The sequence below is a fragment of the Diprion similis genome, chromosome 4 (genome assembly GCF_021155765.1).
Source record: "Diprion similis isolate iyDipSimi1 chromosome 4, iyDipSimi1.1, whole genome shotgun sequence".
Lineage (NCBI taxonomy): Eukaryota > Metazoa > Arthropoda > Insecta > Hymenoptera > Diprionidae > Diprion > Diprion similis.
Genome location: NC_060108.1, coordinates 18348004 through 18370396, shown reverse-complemented (window position 1 = coordinate 18370396; position 22393 = coordinate 18348004). Strand labels below are relative to the sequence as shown.

The following is a 22393-nucleotide window of genomic DNA, read 5'->3' as shown; positions in this document are numbered from 1 at the left end:
ATCGTAATTACATTCCAACTTTTTTCCTACGAGTTGCAAAGCCATGGCCGAGACAGTCCAGAAAACAAACTTTGAACGGAATCCATCCAACCAATCAGATTTGTCCAGTCAGAACGAACCGGTCCCGTTACTTTCCTCCCGTAGTTGTCGAGTGTAGTATATTCCGAACCTCCCCCCCCCCCCTTCCCCTGCCACCACACTCCCTCTCTCTTACTCTCTTGTACGACATGTGTGTTAGATCCACGAGGCGACACACGGCCATCTTGTTTGCCGCGAGTCGCGTGCGATATGTCTCCATAAGATAATACGCGTGGTCCAGCGGGGACCAATAATGAGCGACACCCTGAAAATTGGGGTACGACTCTGTGACTCCGTTACGTAAAGATGTCTAAAAAATGCTTTTCCCGATTCCACATTTGAAAAAAAAAAAAAAAAAAACCTGCTGAAATTCCACGGAATCGTTCAAAGTGGATTGAAATCTTGCCGAGATGAATCTTTATGTTTATACCTAAATGCAGACGACGTATCAGCCCGGTTGGGAAGCACTGAGAATGGAATCGGCGCTATCGTTGGAATTAGGTTCCGACCAGGGGACAAACTAATAGAAGGGTGTAGCTCCTATCACGGTTCCGTTATGCCGCGTCCGTGTAGCAGCAGGTACACCTATGTATAAGTATATGTATGTATACGCGTCTTCCTATCCCATTCCGCAGCGCAACCGCTTTTGGCTCTTAGCTATCGTCTAGACCTCCAGGAGCCGGGAGGATCGGCTGCACCCTGGCTGTCACTGGAAATGAGTCGTCCCGTGGATACGCGTTGGGTGGCCATCCACTGCGGACTGCAGCTTATACGTCACTGTGCAGGGACGCGATAAACTTGCTTGATAAACGGCGAGTGCAGCGGCGAGACTTCCGTGCGACACTGTTTATCCTAAAATACTGAAAAAAAATCTTACGAAAGGGAGCGAGATACATGCGCGCTAATTTTGAATTGGTATTTGAAAACGTGACTATGACTCCGCTTAGAAGCTAATAAAATTTGTGACTGCCTTGAACGGGTCTCAACGATATGCAGTTTATTATTTCGACAAAGAAACGTTGGTAATTGTTATTACGGATCAACGATCACTGACTTGAAACTTAATTTTCAGAATAAAAAATTCATTCAAATAAAATATAAAATAATCGTTCGTTCGTCTTCGTATAACCGTGTCATCATGTATATATCTACAGTATAACGAACGTTCGGCAATCTAAAATGAGTTTCAAAAAGTTTGATGAACGATTTTTTCAAACCTCGATCGTTTTAATTGCTGAATATTTCTTTCATAGTGTAGGGACACGTGCTAGTAATTTTGGTGTGAAGCACCGACAGAGAAACCAGGCATATAAAACGCGCGTACACTCCTTGACCATAAACGTCAGCCCCTCCGCCGCCTCTTCCAAGATCTAATTTAGATAAAGAAAATAACTCTGGCTACCGCGCCTACTCGCCGCACGCCTCGATAAATGTATATCATCGATATATATGATCCGCGATCGATGTTAGTTTTTGACCATTATAATAATCACGCGGCGTACACAAGCCGGGAGTAGGTATACGAGAGAAGAAGAGAGAGAGAGAGAGAGAGGAGGAAGGAAGAGGCCTTTATAACGAACCTGCACCTTTGAAAGTTTGCGCTCGTTGAAATTAACCGCTCTCTAATAGATCGTGAGGAAAAAATTAATGCGTCCGGTAGCCGTTGTCTCGAATTATGATATCAAGATGTCTGATTTCCATAGACCTAAGCTTCGTGTACAACGGGTCAAATCAGTAACAGTCGTAATACATTTCATTATACCTCAACTGTTTCCTTCCGTAATAACTATTCCAAGCACACGTCTGAGCATACAAGTATTTTAAATTGAAATGTTCTAAAGAAATAAAACTAAATAAATAAACCAAAACCTACCCAACATGCGATCTTTCGCATGGGGTTGCAAAAGCTGGGACACGCGGATATCACGTAATATCCACGGAAGTATTATACCCGATATCTATAATGTATATACCATATGGCAGAATTCCTCCGACCCGTGATGACCCAGCTCTCGCTAGATGGACTATGGATTATGGACTATGAGGAATAGCCGAAGCTTATGGGTAGAATGGCTTCCGAGGCTGCAACGGGGTAATCTATCTTCAGATTTTTAAACCGGACTTGGTAACTAATAGCGGCGTAATCGTTCGTAATAGGTGCGCTCCCAGCGCTGCGAGCACGGTGTGGGTTCTTGTAATTAACGGTGAGACCTATGTATATATATATATATGTATATATGTATGTATACCCGTTCGTACGGGCAGGAAATCTGTACTGGTCCATGTCTTCGTTGGTATATTCCGATAGTCACATACACGCGTGATCGAGCAGGCGCACAAATACTTGACTACATACCATATGATTTATGCCTTTACGTCGACGATGTCACGCTTCAGGGTGTGAGGTACACGTATGTGAAATATTCAATTTCTATACAATCTGTGCAGGTACTTCAGACAAATGATTTCCGCATTTCGAGAGTAAAAAAGTACTACTGCATTCCTTACTCGTCTGCAATCCACCAGGAGATATGAACTTCTCGGTTGTTTCATTCGAATGGACTAATTCGCGTGAAAGCCATCTCAGAATCGAAAACGGCTGAGAGTTGAAAATTGTTAGGACCAGCCAGTTGATAGTATACCTAATAAAGGATTCGCGAGAGCAAATGGTAGGGCATACGCAACGATGAAATGAAATGTTAAAGAAATCGTTCTTCAAATTGCCCCGAGAGCGTGTATAATAACACGGGGATCAGCATGGTTTCGCAGTTAACGAAGAAGGGCTGCATCGAGATGTGGTCTCGTAAGTTAGTAGTATAAATTCAAGTGCACTTGCCTGGTGAACACATCGGGATAATGAGTCCTGGAAAATGCCTTCTCGAGTTCCTCCAGCTGGAAGCTGGTGAAGGTGGTCCTGTACCGCCTCTGCTTCCGCTTGGGGGTGTATTCGTCGGTTTCCGGTTCGCTTTCGGGGCTAGCGGGGGCGGCAGCGCGGGGATGACCCCCGTCGTCGTCGTGTCGAGCATCCTCGGTGGATATCCCCATTTGTTGGGACGTCGTCTGGAGGTTTCGGGCCGACGGGTGATTCCCGGTTACAGACCCGTTCGAGCTGCCCGCGGGACTCGTCCGCGGGACCACCTCGCTGCTGCCTGGCACCGAGTTCTCTGCAACGAAATAAGGCCGAAAAATTCCCTCAGCGATGATGACAAAACAAGTCAAGGGTGAGATTTTGCTGCCGTTGTTATGTATATAATACTACGGTAGGTATGTTAGATCGAGATTCATTGTCGAGTGCAGGCCTCCTAGCCTGCAGTGGGCGGCGGAGAGGGACCATTAACCTCATTACCGTTTCGTGAGCGTAGAATTATCATAATTGATTCCCGGAACACGCGGGAAAATTTGTGGTCTGGTTTCCGGAGCAAAACCGTCAGCTCCGGGCCCCGACTACGGGTCCCAAACGCCATAAACCGGCCTCTCCGATTTTCGGTATAACCGTACCACAGCCTAACCGCAATGTCCCGAAAGCCATTTCTGTGTTGGGACCCACGTCGCATGAAGCCCCTCCCGGAAAGGTTGATTCAAAAAATGAAATGAAAGGGTATATAATGGAGACGAGAACGATGTTTGGAAGACGGAAACAAAAGAGTACCCTACCATACATGTTGTACATAGTAGTAGAGGAGATGAGTACACTTGCCTAAGTACCTGCACCAAGCCCTCCAGTATCCCTGGTGGGAACTTGAACGAACAATATTTCCATGAACAAGTGAATTCGTATTTTCCTCTAAACAGAATCTGTCGTTCAATTCCGAAACGCGAAAATATTGCATATAAGTTGTCGAATGTCAAGACACCCATTTTACCAAGATATGAGGACGTGAGAGGACATTAAGAACAACTTGCACCGCGGATGTCGAGAACACGTGCTTCAAAGTGCGAGAATTCAGAATGTTCAAGTGATCGTGAGAAGTCGATCCTCGATTCTCGTTGAAGGAACGTATATGCGTGACCTGGCAGAAGTTGCCCGACTCGTGAAATACCTGTCCAGATACATTACAAGTCAAGAATAATATCGAAAAAGAAAGAATTTTACCCAAGCACGTTGGTATATACAAGGTATGCCTACAACATTGTATGAAATTAGCTTGTACGCGAACGGAAAGTCTGACAGGCGTTATTCAAGGGGCAACAAGGTCGGTGAAAGGACCGCGAGACATGAGGTGAGGTCTCGCTGCCCCAGGTGCACGCGGTGGCCAACAGAGATAATTGAATACGTCACGAAATTCCGTGATCTACTCTCCGCGACTTGAATATATATATATATATATATATAGAGAGAGAGAGAAGTAATAGTAAACGCAGCGTCGTTGGTATTCGCTCGTCCGTTCGCGACTGTATGAGTACAGATCACGACACCCATGGTCCACACAAACGTAACATCCCGATGAGAGGCCGGCCATGCAGTGATACAAAGCCGCCATGCAGCCATGCATGGTTGTGTTTTAATTGGTCTGTCCGTCATTACGGCTGGTTATACTTTCTCCAGCAATAACGAGGCAATCAACGGATTGTAAAGATGAAATAAAATGTAAAATAAAACGCCCTCACCGCTGGTTATACACTTAATAACGACGCGCACCACGCACAACGTTAATTTGTCCATACAGCTGTTGAAGGTATTCCATACCGTGTCAATTTCTAATTCAACATCGTCGCCTGGTGTCGATATTGAATTCCTCGCCGCTTGGTTCCATTTCCCGGGACTCTTCGCACCCATGGAGGAATGACTTTCTGGCGTTTACACGAGACTGGCCACGAGATACCAGCTTTGGTTAAATTTCCATATACGATATCCGCGAGTCCCTGATTCTCGACTCCTGGCTCTTGGCTCTTGGCCCTCGGGTCTTGTTCGCCACGAAACATGTAAAGCGTCGGTAGGTGTATTATGGCGGGTATAATCAACGTCCAATTACACTCGACTGCCCGGGTCGATTACTCAATTACTTGGATAAGCATCGCGGACTGTACCTCGGAGTTTGCACGTGACGGTGTATAGCACCGATGTGTTATACACAGTGTGTTGTATCGACACGACACGCAGCCTGCTTTTGCTCCTCGTACCGATATAATACCATTTGCAAGTATGATTCGAAAGTACGCCGATTACATTATATCTCACGTATTACTTGTGAATACAATATCGTTGAGTTTTTGCCCGGAGGCTGGAGGGAGCCGAGATTTTTTACCAGCGCGTATATATATGTATATATGTGTCTTTCTTTTTTTTCGACAGTAATCAATATGTTCCATTAGTGCGTCACACGGGGACAAAAATCCATTGGGCATTTAGGTAGCCACGTATCAGCCTATCGTCCACAGTATATTTTCAGCAACAACAACAAAAAACGACCGAATGTAATAAACGCGGACCCACAAGCGTCACACACACGCGCACCGCCAAGTGTTTGTATATTACGTGTAAAATACCACTCGGATAGCATCCAGCCGCAATCAGTCGGTTAATTAGTTTATTATGCCGCGATAATTTTCATGTTTATAGTACAATAATTGACGCATGCTTAATTCCTCCTCGGTTAAACGATACTACAGCCAGCCTCTCCTCGTTATTTACGACGTACCTACGTTATAATAGGCGCGCAACGAGCGCAAAGGCTTCTTGCGGGGTTCTTCCGCATATGTTACAGGTATAATACCTTCAACTGTGATCGGAAGACCTTTGCCGTGGTTAAAGCCGATCACAACTGTCTATCAGATCTTACCTAACGTGAGGAATTCCTCATATTTTATTGCAGTCTGCAGTCTCATTGCGTCATTCGATTGAATCAATCAAACGGAAGTCGGTTGTATTATATGCGTGTATTCTGTAAACAATGATAAAGAAGAAAAAACAATTAGAATTGAAAAAAAAAAACAGTCTCAAAGTATCGCGATAGACTTTCATAAAGTTAACGAGAAACAATTTGGATAGTCTATTAGAACATTTTTATCCCTCTATATACATCTCAAAAATATTTTCTGTATAATGGATTAAAATCTGACATGTTTCCTACCAGCAAACTCCCGAATCTGAGGTAAAAACTGTGAGATAAGGAGTTCCCTGATTCTCCACAGGTAGGACTAGCTATAATCCAATCAATAAATTGTGATTAGAGGCACACAGATCACGCGTTAATTACTCCTGGCCGATGTCCAAGTCCGAGGAACGATTAAAACTTTCTACCTAGCAAAGCGGAGATATTGTCACAACATACTTCGCGGCTAACAAACTTGCGCGATCAAATTCTTTATGATCGCAATTTTCACGAACGATACGAGAATTTTTCCCGATATGATGGAAATGACGCGCGTCGTTCGACACGCACTTTCACATAATTAACATCATGTGAATATAATATAAGGTATGATAGTAGGTGTATACGAGGTACTTTATACACGGTGCACGCCGGCGTGATATGCGAGGCAGCAGTATTAATATTGTGAGTTTTTTCTCGTTCCGCATCGAATGATGGCTTCTACTAGCACAATCGCAATTATCCACGGCATGTAATTACCTACAATGTCACTATTAATTACTAAATTACCCCAGGAAGGTGTACGCGCCGGTACCTACTCAACGATGGAATACATACGTTTCTGTTATAAACCGTCGTTGATTCTGCATGCATAATAAAACGCGTCTAAAACGTATACATAAGCCTTATTTTACTGCAACTTAACTAATAAACTTCGATAACTAATAACCTGTTGGATTATTTTTGCAAAAAAAAAACTTGGTCAATTTATTACATTATTTTTTACTTTTTTATACAGCTGAGAATATGACGAGACGTTTCTGTTGTGGTAGAAATTAAACGATTCTTTATACGATGCATGCAAATCTGGTAAAATTGCATAATTTTTTTTTTTTCATTTTTTTTTTTTTTTTTTTTGCAAAAATATTTCCGAAGTCATTCAAAACGTTCTATTGAATCAGGCGAGTTATGCGGAATACAATTATTCCTGCTTGAAAATTACCAGTTTTAAATTCCTTCTTCCAAACAATGAACGCAATTTCATTTCACTCTGACCGGCGACACCCCTTCAAACTTACAGGATGCCAATGGAGTTCATCGTTTTGCCAGCAAAGTGCAGCCTGCAGCAGTGCAGCAGTGCAGCAGCGCCTCGGTAGCCGGTGGTGAACGACGCGGTTGATTTATGAAGTATAATTAGGTTTTTTACACGCTTCGCAATTCGTTATATAATTGATAATAATTGATACGTACGTGTCCTTTTCGATCCGCGCATTACGTGCGCACGTAACATGCAGGTTAATTAACCGAGCTTTGCAGCTGGTGCGTATATGCACGGAAAGAAAAATATTCTACATTTCACATCTCCTATGGTGAATATAATAATCTGAACATTACTTTTTTGGAGTTAAATCTACAAAAATTTATCCAAGATTTGCAAATTCAATATATAACAAGAGTCCCAAGAAAAAAGTAAAAAAATCCTCGGGAACATCTGCCATAATTAAAAGTGCTGTCCACATGGTTATTCATCGCGACAGGTGTAAAACCTACATTTATATATTTTCGTCCGTGTGCAAACCGTCGAACACCGTCTACCGTTATTGATTAAAAAAAAATTGGAAATCCGACTATTCGAATATCACTGAAAATTGCAATTCGATACTTTTCACGTTAATCAAAACAAAAAGAAAACAAAAAAATGGTCAAATTTTAACAACATTCAAGTACTAGTACACCTACACTACACACAGGTGTCTTTAAATATTGCAAATGAACCCCTATACTTTCCACTCTTTTCCCCTACAAATTACACGTCATACTTGCAACATCGAGCCTCCACCAAAGAAATGCAAGTACTGCAGAAGTTTGTCAGAATTTTTCCGCGACATGCAGGCATCCGCCGGATCCCAGCTTGCGTAATTATTCTCTGGATCGAGGCGGCACAGCAGCAGCCCCGCAGGCAACTCACTCACGTTAGTTTGCCCCTCTTTCTTCCTACCCCCTCCCCCCTCGGACCAGCGGGTATAACGTGCAAACAAACAACTCGGATACATACGGCGGCAGAGTACAAGGTACGAACCAACGGATGTCGGCTATTAGCGTAGCTGATCGTTTTATGATTAATAAAAATACCATTCTAATTCATTTCACATTACGCGTGTATGGGTGTATGGGTACACGTACACCGTGTAGGTTGAATGTCTTTACAGCCGAGACCAGTGACGATGATTAACTGCTTCGGGGTTCGACCGATAAAATACGAGATTCCAAGTACCCCGGTTTTTCCAGATTATATTACACAAAACCACTTTCAATTATTTTTAATCACTTCAAAGTTATAACTAAGTTATTACACAGTTATAAGTATAACTACGATATGTTTCGCTTGCGATAGTTGTCTGAACACTTGTTGACCCTCGCATAAAATAATAAATGAATAACTGTTGTTCAGGTGAAAAAAAATTAGAATAATAAAAAAAAGAAAGAAAGAAAAATCACATCACCGGGACTAATTGATACTTTTACGACGAGCTGTGAGAGTTCGTAGTGATTGAATCGTCAATGTTCGATGCGAAAATTTTCGATTAAAAAGTACTTATTACACTCCAAATATTAATTTTGTGTAAAAAAAATCTATACGTGTCTAAATCTGTCTCTTAAACATTACTTTAGTAATTACTGTACAAAGAATGGAGGGCAAAACGGAAGGCGGACGAGGGCGAGCTGAAGACAGGAAAGGATAAGAATATGATGATAAAAAAGGCAGCGTGTACCTGAGGCAACAATTATAACCCATTGTTTCGAATGTTTATCTCCCGTAGTGATTCTAATTTAAAAGAGATCGCGCCGGATAGAAACGACTCGGAGAGGGAAAAGCGCGGGTCCGCGGACGGCTTATTAAATGATGATGATGATGATACATGTATGTATAACAGATGTAAATGGAACGCGTCTTCGCAACGCGCTCACGACGACGGTATGTAGATTGTGCGTGTGTTCTACACAGACTTTCACCCCATCGTAGCTTCTGCAGGTATATTATAAGATATAACAGGTATAACACGGTAGTGACGAGCGAGCGAGCAGCGGCAATTATTATTCAATTTCCGTAACCCTGGTAGCTCGGCAGGTATTGTATGTCGTACATATACCTACGTAGCTATATTTATATACGCGCTTATCTCAATCGAGAAACTACACAGAAAATAACCGAGCCACGAGCATTTGGCAGGTACGCAACAGTGTACTGGCGTATTATAATCCATGACGTGTGATTCGTCATGTGCGCCCCCCCCCCCCCCCACCTCCCGCCATCACCGCGAACCGTCAAAAAAAATAACAAAATAATACCCTGGTCACAATTAAATCCCATTATGAAGACAACGCCGACAGGCGTGACAGTTGTCGCGATACCTTGCGACAAAGATTCATTCCATCATCATTTCACAGTATACCCACATACAACTGCAGGCGTGAAGAGGCGATCTCGTGTATCCAGTGCCTCCACAAAAGCAAAAACCCATTTTAAATTTCTATGCAACGATTTTTTGGAAAGCAATTTTATGTATTATTATAGATATAATTTGATGAAAAATCTATATATTTTCACAGTAAAATGAAAAGAGTGCAAATTACTGTGCGGATTTGGCATGTCGCGTATACCTATATATCTAATTCAAGAGAGGAATGATCGTTCGGCGATGCGAGGCAGGAGGTAGTCCGAGGCAATCCATCGAGCGGTCGCATTCTCCTGTCTAATTCGTTTAACGTGTCTTCGATGAGCGAGCGGCTCTTTTCTTGCCGTGGACCGAGAGCTGGAAATATATGTCTGACCATACGGTAAGGATCAGGCATTTGCGGCGGCAGTATATAATAGCTGGAGAAAGAGTCAATTCCGGGTAGCCGCGACAAGGCATCCGAGTTCGCCAGGTGCGGGGAGATTTCGCGGTAACGAACTGCAAAGAATTTCGCCTCCTTAAGACGCAAAAACTTTATCAACGAATAAAGAAATTCCGCCATACTGCAGCCCGCGACTCATTTCATACCGACGTGCGCAAAGGTACATATATTCCTGTACCTATATATACATATACATACATGTATACATACATGGCACGCTCGAATGTGCAGAAGTTCGAGATTCGCGGATTCGGCTGCAGCTGACGATGAGTCTTAGCCAAACACCAACTCTCGACCTTACAAGGAACCGCGTTGCGAATCGAGTTACGTTTTACATCTCTATTGCGATTTTCATCAGGCGAAACCTTCCCGAGAACGAAATTTGGGAATCCGATGTATTTCGAGCTATGCTCTGTTACATACCGTTGTAATTTACAAAAGTAAAAGTGCACAGAATTTCAACTTTTTTCCAAACAATGTAGCGCTGATTACAAGTCGAAACCATTTTTGGTATCTCAGTAATTGAAAACTGATGAACCATTTCCTTCCATTGAATAGATTTCATTTAGATGTATACTAACTAGGTACATTGTCTTCGACGTGAACTTCGAGAGTAATTACCACCATCTGTTAATTGTACAAAAGTACTACAATGGAATAACGCCGTTATCTTGGGCTTATTTAATTGTCTTCCGCCAAGTAGCTATACCTACGGATACTAAACAATCTCCTCGCGCCGTTCTTCGCTACCATCAGCTACGTGCGCCGTGACAATAGAATAAAAAAAGTAGAGTGAACGTTGCTCGCGATACTTGGTCTATGGCCGATGTAGTACTGCTATTACAAAGTCTTTCCTACCGTAAAAGTGATGGTCCAAAAAAACTCTAGTAGACAGTGTCGTGTTCTCTCTTTCGCCATAAAATCTCCATAGATATAGGGACTCTATGCTCGCTTTAATAATAAATTCCCTATGTCGGCAGTGCGATTTGTTATAGCCCAAAAACCGCAGGTTCAGCTCGAGACAATTTTGACCAAAGACTACCTGGATGTATAGCATCACAGTAGCGTGACAACGGAAGTAAAGAAAGGATTTTACCGCTGGATGATAATCGGTAATTCTCGGCGTCAGGTCTGACTTGATCATCGTTTAATAGTAGCGAGTCGCGTCCGTCAGACCCAGTTTTTTCCCCTGCCGAGTCCGAGATGAAGTCGTCGCACGCTGACAATACCTTCCTACCTTTCTACCTGGCCTCTTCGCCTCCCTGCCTCCCTATCCGCGTCTTCTGTGCCCCCAGGTGAGTAAGAAACGAGCGGGTCTGTATGTTGTCGAAGCGAAGGCTTCTCCGCACCTGTACTCATTGGTACAGAACGTGACAACCGTGACTTTGGGGACGATGTACTACCTGCACAATTAGGAACACACAATTCTCTCGACGGTTCGACGGTGCGTTTTATTTGCCCTTTCGCTGAGGAGATCGCGAATGATGATGATCGATAACGCGATATTAGGTTACAAACCAGGTCTTTGAATCGTCCAGAGTATAGTACAGAGAGCGATTTTGCTGTTCCCGAAAAAATTCTCTGGACCCATAGGAATACGCGCATCGAGAAACAAGAGCTGTCAGCCCGGCGACGACCAGGGGTTTGTCATTAACTGGAAGCCCCGACCTCGAGGAGATAACCACTAGCTGCCACCACGAGAACAAATCACCTGCAGGCTTACCTGAGCTTCTGCTCGTTAGCAAAGGCGCAAACTTCACTGAAGCAGACCGACTTACCGAAATACACTGTTGAATCTTTTCTATTCGACGGTTATTAATACTTCTTTCATGCAGAGAAACGATTTGACCATTTGACGTACAGATTTGCACAAGTAGAGGTTACAGGTAGCGGGAATTTCTGTCAAAAGAAACGTGATAATAGAGCAAGGCTGTTTGATTTTAGAGTATTACATGTACGCGATACTTCTGAAGGCATCGCGTGATAGCGACAAAAAGATGTGAGTCGAATATAGATATGAAGAAGGTAACTTGCAGGGAGCTTAATGCGTTTGCATTAATTCCTCATTTCTGGCACTAACATTTTGGCGCGTGGAGATGAGGTAAAACTGGAATCGAATGGTTGGATAAGATGATAAATAAATGCATAAAGTAGAGGATCCCAATTGCATTCTTTATGCCGAAGATACGCAGCTGCTTGAGGTAAAAAATTGAGGCCTCGAGCGAGCTGTTGCAGGAGTATCGAGTCATATCCTGTGGCCGGACAACTCGATGTTAACCATGTGTACTTCGTACACAAGTTGTTAATGATGTAGATGTGGAGTATAAGGTAGTAATGGCCTCACGTAATGCGGGCCACCGCGCCGCAGGATAGTTGAAAAAGCCGGATTTCATGCATGGGATAGAATCGACGAGTCTTGATTCAAACCGTTATAATATACTACATGACTGCATCTAAGGGAGGAAAGGACCGAGGAAAGAACAGCCGCGATCCGAACGGATATGCGGGCGCCAAGAAAGTGCGGCATATATTATATAAGCTGCGCTGGTTACATATACACATACGTAACATAAATATATACCTAATATCCCACCATTGGAAGAGCTAAAAGAGCTAATAACGGGGGTAGTTTTTTCCTCACTCGAAGTGTAATTAATAGATATGTTAAAAAGGAACAAAGGGAGTGGGTATAGAGAGACGAGGTGGATAATTAATGGCCGTCTACTTAGGAAATGAGAGGGTAGTTTATACCAGGCTGTTAAGTGGAATTCAAAGTACTTTTGCCCGTAGAAGCAACGCGAGCCGCGGGGGCAACTTGACTTAAGCACCCGGTACCGTTGCCCAGCTGAACAGTTTATGCACTTGCAGCAGCAGGTGTTACCGGGCCTCTCCCCGGTCTCGTTTCCGGCAAACATATATATATATATATATATATATATACATATAATGATCTTTAAAACGAAGAATAATGTAATTGTCACAGGAAGAATGGCTGCAGTATAATGCGTGAAACACGTGAACAAATTGAGAGAGAGAGAGAGAGAGAGAGAGAATTCATCTGCAGGTTCTTGCTTCCGGTGACTTGCGTTACGCGACATCTTCTTTGCCAAGATTCATATACCTACAGACCATTTAAGTTGGGTACCAGCTATTATCCTGAGCACCTTCTCATCGCCGCACCCTCTTGCCGAGCGCCGAAATCTCCTCCTCGGCAAGAACAATTAATTTTTTTCCCATTATAGTAACCTACCTACCTACCTATATACCTAGACCTGCAGCAGGTTGTGTTGATTTTCGCTTTTATTTCTTCCATCACGCCCAGCTCGGCGTCTCGACGCTCTCCGACCATAATACCGCTATACACTTTTTCTGAGTCACTGTTTTCTTCCTTTTTTTTTTGTTTTGTTTGTTTTATTTTAACCCCTTTTTCCCTGGTCGTTCTTCTTCTTTACCCTCGCGAATAGGTTTTTGTTCGGTAAACATCCGTAAAATGTAATCAAACTCCATAATGACGTAGCCACGTTATTAGCGATTACTTCATACGATCTCATGTATAATAATACAATCTGGCTTATTACGAGTGTGCATTATAGCACTGTGTGTACACACAGCCACACCTTACACATATCAGCCGTTACATTCCAAGGATGTCAAACAATAATTGATCTCTAACATTGTATAGAAAATTTACGTCTAGCAATAATCGTAAATCATACATGTAATTCTGTACTATAGGTTCGTATAAATTTTATCTGCGCAATAACGGTATTAACAATATAAATTCTCTTAAATTTTTGCCAATATAATGAACGACGATTAAGCTGCGGTATGCGTAATACATAAACATGTGCAAAAAAATGTTTAAATCGTAAACACTTTTGAAAAACATTTAATAACAGGACAAACCCTCGCAAAGTATGCATAACCTATACATAGATATTCTATTCTTCAACTGTCTAGCAATCTGTGCGCGATATCAGGTTCGACGTACGAGGTTATACCTAATGATCATTGTCTTGTCAAATTTGGGGCAAAAAAAAGAAAAAGAAAAAAAGCCACAACAACGAGAGAAGTACGCACGAAAGTACAATGAACGGGCGAGGCAGGGGAGTGATAAGTGTATAACGCCGCGAACAAGACACTTTTAACCACATAGCCTTGGAATAAATTTGCAATTCATTATATCATCAGGCGGTAGTAACCGGCAGGTTTGATAAATCGCTGCCCACAGTAACGAGGTCTATTCCAAACAAAAGAAGGTGGATACATACACGTAGGTGCAAATTTCTGTAGGGTGAGTTGTGTACACACTGCAGAGGTACGAACAAGTAGGTACGTCCCAACGCCACGTGGTCAGAAGCACAGCGCACGTTATAAGATCAGCTATACACGGTGAGTGAGTGCTAATTTGGAACACATCCATTTGTTAAGTTCCCTATCTTTAACGAGCTACTAATGTTCCTTGCATTATATATGATAATGCCGCGTCATCATTTTCCCTGGATCGCACGTATGTCCGCAGCCCAACCGTAGGTAGGTAGGTAGGTAGGTAGGTAGGTAGGTAGGTAGGTAGGTAGGTACCCTCTCGCATTGTTGCTCGTGAATTGTATATTTATGTGCCTGTAACGCGTGTGCCCACCTCCATCCTCCATTCCCGCGCGTTATATTACCACGGAGATTGCATAAGTACACAATTACCAAATAGGCGCAAGGATCCTTGTATACCAAGGTATACCAGCTACCTACGCTCAAGCTGAAGGGAGGGTGGAGTGAGGTGTTCGCGGCAACACGTTTATTACCATGCACGCATCCCGCGCGTCGTCCGACCGGGGAAAAGGTGTAATGGTTAAACTAGAATTTATACCCCGCCGGGGGCGACGACTATCTAGATTTATTTAAAGTTTATGCCAAGTTATGCACGCCGCTGCAAGTAATAAGTATAAATTTTCGCTTCGGGAAATCTGTAACAGGACATGATACTTTTAAACGACAAGATTCGCAACGCCGGTTGTTATCTCGTAGGACAGTGGGATGCGCGCGGGGTTTCTTAATGCCCCTAAACATACATATTTGATGGAAATCACGGTATATATATATTAAATATCAATTGAAAACTTCGGCAAACGAAGCTTACAGCGATTTCTCACATTGTTGAAAACTGCATTGGATTAAATTACACCGTTATTCATACGGACTGGATGCAAAAGGCTGTCGTTTTCCCGGCATTGTTTCATCAGTCTCACGCAGGATACTCTAGGACCTTACGCAACGCGTCGCGTTTCAGGTATAAATTCACGAGGACTTCTGCTCGGCGAGATAAACGGCGGATCGATGAGGAGAAACCCAGAGACCGGAAGCGACGCGGCCGGTAAGTGGTAAGGCCTGGTGTCCACGGATAAAGGGAGGCAGCTACCACCCAGGTAACTGCAGGTTGTTGCATCGAGCTAGGGTTGTTCCGTCTCGTTCCAGTGGTGGTATAATACGAACCGGTGGCGAAAAGAGTGCTGGATCTCCGCAACCCCCGCAAATAACAGAGCGGCGAAGACTGTGTAAAAAAATTTACGACCTGGTAGAAGTCCCGCAAGATGTCTCTTCCACTTAGCTATCCGTTCCTGCTTCTTTTTAGGTTTAACTTTACTTCTCTCTCGAACTTTCAGTACCCTTCTGAAATCCCGGTAATTTAACCCCATGTTACAAGTATATTTCCTCTTCTATAGTATCTCCTGTAGGATTTTAGCAGACAATTCTCATAATTTGTAAATGATTCTTAGGAGGCTACTTTGGCGTTTTTTTAAAACCTGTTTCTCCATTTCTTTCACCGACAGTAAAGATCGACGTCTACTGATAGAAGTAACGATAAATAATCTAACGGTGAAAGAATCGGACGGTATCGATACGCTCTGTGATTTATTTACTATACACATACGACTCGTGGAATATTTGTTAGAAGATTTCGTGCTGTGTAGTGGTATAATCATTGAAAAGACGCATTATGTAAATTTGAGAGTAATAAAAAATTTAAACGCCTCAGACATTCCAACAAATCCGAAGTATCATCTCTCTACGAAGGTAAATCGACGTACGTCAAAAGCGACACGTTTGATTTCAAGTTTGCATTTAACCGCTGAACGAAACTCTCAGATATAATATATCTGAGCAGTTCTTATACCCTGGATCACGCCAAGACATATACCGTCTTCAATTCGACGATGTCCTCTTTATTTCCTTCAAAATAACACCTTTTTTTAAAGATGCACGATTTCTTATCTCGTGTCAACTTTGCATAGAGATTATATATTATAATCTCCATCCCCTGAATCGTTGCGCGTTGTTCCCATTTTCGTTTTCAAAACAACACAGATATACAATATATATCCGGTGGTGGTGTATCTGAAACGCATGCAACGTCGTGTGACATTATCCACGCCGCAGCCAAGAATGACCGGTACACCCTGAAATCCTGTGATCATCGCGTTGTCGGCTTAGGTATAGCGTACGCTTTCAGGTTGAGCCCGCGCTGCAGTAGAGTAGATATAAACAAGTTATTTACCGTCGTTATCTCCGGTCGCGAGCCGCCGCGGCGCGTATACACCCCGTTCCCCTCTTATTAAAAGCTGGCATGATCCTCGAGCCCGAGGTATATCGGGCGACGGTACAGTCGACGTCCCTGGCACCCCGGGTTGGTCCCGAGCAGGTAGGTACCTACACTCGGAGATGACCGTTACTCCGCGCAAAGACTATACGCTGCCCCATTACGCTAATGGGGATCCCGAGGACTAGTTCCCTATCAGCCGCGCCTCCCTGCCTCCCTCCCTCTCCGAGGCGGCGTCGAGCCGGGAGAAAACTCGAGAGTATATCTCCCTCCGCGTTACTCATACAATAATCTGCTCGCCCGCGACCGAGAGATTGTCATTCGCGGAAGGATCCCGCGGTCGGCGGCGTTTTTTTAATCCCCGCACTTCTTATTTGCAATTTTAATTCCTGCATCGAAACCGGGATGAGGTGCAAAATCTCTTAGCCCTGAGTGTATATATTTTTTCCAAGAAACTCTCTCATATTATAAGTCCCGACGAGGCCGAAGCTTCGGAAGATTGCCATGCCCCCCCCTTGCGCCGTGCAAGGTATAACGTGGATTTCCGATGAAATATCCCTTCTATCTAGCAGCTTATACAATTACACATGCTGACACGGCTTGAAGCGAGGGGATTTGTTGGAGCGCGGCTCTCCTCGTTTATTGCATATCTTATCTAATCGTGACACAATTGTATGTTCTTACATATAGATTGAATCTTGTGCACGATGTGAACCGAGCAGCGGAACACGTCACCCTCGGACGGCAATAAACGCGCCTCTTATCGAAAAACTTATTCAAGAACTTAGCGTATGTATACAATGCAATTATATTCCGGTACTGTAATACGGAGTCTGGAATTCATCGCGCAGTCACGCTTTCCCGGTGCAGCGATTTCGTTCAACGTTTGATCGACGCGTGCACACGTGGTAGACCGGATTTCATCCGTCACATAGGAATGACGGTAATCACTGCAGGGTCACCCCAGACTTCGTTGTGTGCTGCTGCACCGACGGTCTCTAGATATCGTTAGTCACGCTGGGCGCCACATCTTTGTCGTCCCATTAGCGATTTCCGTTGAAAGGTATAACGGGATAACGGTTAGTCATTGGAATAAAAAATCGTCGAAGCAACTTTTCATGGAACATATTATTTGTAATTGTAAGTCATACTCTTTGTCGTAGTCACAGGTGTATATATATATATATATGTATGAGTAACATCCAATTAAGATTGCTTATCGCAAAGAAACACGATTACCGTTAAATTATATATATTATAGATCATATATTATAAATATGTCTTTACCGTACCACGGCACGTACGGTGTTTCAAATATTTCAACTTATATATTTCCAAGCTCTTTTCGTTAGTTATACGGAAATATGTATAAAATACATTTTACATTATACTCAGTAACCAACTATACTCCATGTAATATATATTTCATCAGCAGATAATTATCTCGAGACAAACAACTCGAGCTTTTGCAATCACCCGTGTTGCAATCGATTCTGACTGCATGACGTCGCTGTACGAACAATAACGCGCATGTCTAATAGATATAAACCACGCGGCACGATCATTCGCGCGTTAAAATCAAATTATCACGCGGACTCGGCTGGCTATAAGAAGGCGCAGCGACGACCGACGCGGCCAAGAAATCTACTTACATACTTTATTATATACCCCCTTTTTGATCATTACTCGGATAATTAGTGTTTTGCTTCAAGTATTTCTATACCTCGCCGCAGTTCTACGTGATCCGAAAGATCGACCGACCCACCGTTGATACAGTGTGTCGTGTATAATTCAGGCTTTGTGATACGAAGAACAAAAACAAATGTACCAAGGGTAAAGCTGGATGTATAACGTAGGTTATACAGTGAAAGTTAATTTTCTCGTTGCATTCCCATGTGCAGCATGACACAAGTAGCTACAAGTATATAATATCGATCGAACAGGCCAGAATTCACGCGTGCTTTCCGCGTACATACGAACATTGAGCATTGCATCAAAACACCCCTGTTCATATAATCGTCGCAAAGTTGTTCCTGGTCGCGTGTCACCGAGAAGTTGCGATAAAGGCGTGCAGTATTAATGACTCACCCTTCTGCGTCGACAGGATTACTCTTGACCAACAACGACGTAGTTAACGATCGCGTTGTCCGTCTTTATTGTGGCTCGCTCGTGCAGGAGGCTAAATTGCACTCAGGTAGGTATAACGTTAGGAGACACAGAATCGGTGGTGAGAAAACGTGAGGTCGTACGAGGGCGACAGTTCAAACACAGTTGTTTAAATATTAGTTCTTCATACATGTGTGTATATATATATATATATATATATATATAAATACAAATACAAATGCATGTATTCGTCACAACACCGCGGTACTATCTACAATGCACAACTGCACGTAGAGACAGAGACAGGCATGTACACACATAAGTAAAGGATGACCGTTCGACCGGGATCACGAGATCATCGGATTGATCGTTCGATCACAAGCGATCTTCTTCGAGCCGCGAAATGTCCGTATGTATCGCGCATTCGCAAGCTGCACGTAGGCCTAACAATAAGTAAGTAAGTACACAGGGTCGATTACGCAATAGCTTTGGTTTCTAACGTAACGCGATCGAGGCGCGACGGCCGGTGTTATAGGTGTACACGGTTCGGTGTGGTAGGTGCGGTCACTGCGACTGCGTGAAACGGTGTGCCTGCGAGGCAGATGGAATCCCGACTCCTGCACCGACACCCGGTTTGCCCCACATCTCCCCTCGGACCTCTCTCCCTCTCTCCCTCTCTCCCTCTCTCCCTCTCTCCCTCTCTCCCTCTCTCCCTCGTCGTCCAGCGATCAGCGGGATCGGCCTTTCTCTGTCGAACGAGCGTCCCTCTCTCTTGTCTTTAGCCGCGATGGTAACCGCCCGCGAACGCGCAGGTCCTCCCCGTCGGCTGTTGGCCGACCAATCCCAGCCGCATCCGTACAACTTAACCACTAAGACTCCCTACGCATACGCAACACCGCCCATGACGTTGCGGCACTTCGTCTCTTATAACCTGCCTCGTCGTGCCCTCCTGGAGTAACAGGGGTGGGAGAAATACGAGGGGGGAAAAGAGAAGATAGGGAGAGAATGTCGCTCGGAATGGCAACCACCAACCAGACACTGCCGGTGGAAACGCAGCGATACCGCCGATCTTACCGCTGTCATCCTTGGCGACCCTTTTCCCTACGAGGGTGAATTTGGTAGCACATAGGCAACAAGGTTGGTACCACCGGCTCACGCATCTCAAATGCCAAGAGAAGAAATCTGTATCTGTCATCATCATCATCATCATCGTCGTCGTCGTCGTGGTGCTGATGACCGGGAACGATCCTAGCAGCAGCAGCAGCAGCGAACCAATTCCACAAGCATTGTGCACCGCGCGGTTCGATCTTCCTTATCTCACGTTTAACCTACGAGCCTCGAACATCCCTCTTTGCCTGATCCTGCAGATGCCGCTCTAATCTGATCAAGATGATTGAGGCTGGCTACCGAGTAGAAATTATATACGATTATAATTATCACCGATCAGCCCGTAGCTTCCCAATAACTTCCCCCGTTCCTCTTTTTTTCTCTTCTCCTTCTTCTTCTTCTTCATCATCGCCGTCATCTCCGTTGCCGGACGAAAATGCATACGGGAGATAGCCGGTCTTTCCTTGCACAACGTATTGACTTCAGACACGTATAGATACTACACACCACATACCTATGGATGAGTATGAGTATGGCGTTATCATAGTTTAGTTCGAGGAAACTGTGTGCGGTATAACCGAACATACTACAGTGTAATAGCTGTTACAGTAGGTACATAGCGTGCACGGGTTACAGAGGCATGAGTATAAGGTATGTAGTCTGCAGTGAGTTAAACGGAAGGTGAAAGATAAGAACAGGAGTTAGTATAATCGAATTTTATAACCCTCATTACGCGCAATTAGACTGCAGTATTGCCTATATCCGATCCGCGCATCCTCTAGCTGCCATACACGTGCCTATATCGTATAAGGCATGTGCTACGTGTACGTTTAATCTGATTATCGTACGTCTAATACAAGTAATAACTAGCCTAACCCAACTGAGCCTCCCCTGCTGAAGTTATGCCTGCATTATAACATGCTGTCGTTATCAATCGGATGCACCTACGTATAATAGGTTGATCAAATGATAAATTTAAAGTGATGAAATCTGCAATAGCATCTGTATACGTAGATTTTTGTGAACTATGTTGTTACAGACTCTGGAGCAAAAAGTTACGAAGAGAAACTGATCGAACTGTAATCGCAGTAGGTATAAATATAACGTTCCATTCCAGTTTTGGTTCAATCTTAAATTGATCTGAGCCTTATAATGTAGGGCAAATTTTCGAAAAGATATGTGCGAGGATCGATCGGAGATGAGAATAATGATGACGAGGCTACAAAGGGGGGAAACCGGTGAATGGACGCGGAGTGCCTTCCGTAACCTGCAACCACTTAGAGGGTCTTTGAAGCAATCAACCCTCCACGGTTTGCCGACGAGCCATTCTGTTATTCATTTTTTCTCTCGTTTGCCCGAAACCTGGGGTCCGGTTGAAATAATTACGAGGGTTTAGACTCCATTAGGGTGGATAAATTACATTGTTTCACCGGTAAATACATTCACCTGCTTGCCGTACCTAATGCAGTTGGCGTACGTATAACCTTTCCGAAGAACCGGCCGTATAAAGAACGGGGAGGAAGAGGATCGGGAACCGAAAGCAACGATCGCGAGTCATCGAAAGATGACGCGGCGTAACGGGGTAGCGCCGTAGGGGGCGTGGCGCCTGCTAATGACATCATCGTGACGCAATCGTTTCCTTTCAACCGATTATCTCGCGGGACGGGGCTTCCCTTTTTCGTTTTTACAGCACAAGAACAACAAATTGACGTGTAAAACACGGACGTACGACGCCGCCATCAACAATTACAACCAAACTCGTTATAAACAACACAACAATTATACAGTCCAATGTCCACGCGTGATCCATCGTTAAGGCGACTCGGCTGATCTTGCAACTTCGAAAGTGAACAATTGAACAGGATACCACCAAGAGAATCGATACCTACTTCCATTCGTGCGCGTGACTGCCGAAGGGACGATCGTTATGCACGTAGGCATCACCCCCGCTGGTAGAAGATGAGAGATTGACAAAAAAGGGCTACCCTACCGATGACCGATAAAAACGAACGACGGATCGATCTAACCGATATAATATCTATGGGCAACACTCGTTAAAGTGGCCATTGTGCTGCGGTGGCACCAAGGCCCGGTTGATTGGTTAATCTACGCCTCTTGCTGCGGACGGATCTCTTGGCCTCTCAGCACGAAGAACGGCAGCAACAGCAGAAGCAGCAGCAGCAGCAGCAGCAGCATTAGTACCAAGGCAAGGATGAGAAATCATATAAGTAAGCGTATCGTTCACCACCCAAGAAATTGGTTCAATTTCTTAGACACATAACTTGTCACCACGATAGATCATTGATCAAAGTGTTTCACCGTCCATCCTACGCGCTCATCCTGTTTCAGCAGCACTTTACAGACTCTGTGAAGCTGCGAGACCTTCTGATTGATAAATGCCTGTTTATAATCTCTATAATTTCCAATGGGATTGGTTCGAAGTGATCTAAACGAGGCGCAATGGATACTGCAACACGTCCGGTGTGCATATATTATCTCACAGCAGGATATCAGCGATAATCCGCGCATATACCGCAACCCGTTCCCCTTCAGTATTGTCGATTGCAGTGCACTTCGG

The 22393-nt window shown here is 43.9% G+C and overlaps 1 protein-coding gene and 1 long non-coding RNA gene across 2 annotated transcripts in view; one reads left to right on the top strand and one right to left on the bottom strand.

Moving 5' to 3' along the window:
• The window catches only part of LOC124405080 (homeobox protein aristaless-like), a 61881-nt gene that overhangs the window by 11307 nt on the left and 28181 nt on the right, over positions 1-22393 (bottom strand). The window contains 1 exon segment of the mRNA XM_046879677.1: positions 2915-3242. Within this exon segment, the coding sequence (XP_046735633.1) occupies positions 2915-3242 (328 nt within the window).
• Positions 301-19348, top strand: LOC124405089. The gene is made up of 3 exons (XR_006929065.1): positions 301-313; positions 19105-19121; positions 19167-19348. It is a non-coding gene; the product is annotated as an uncharacterized LOC124405089 (long non-coding RNA).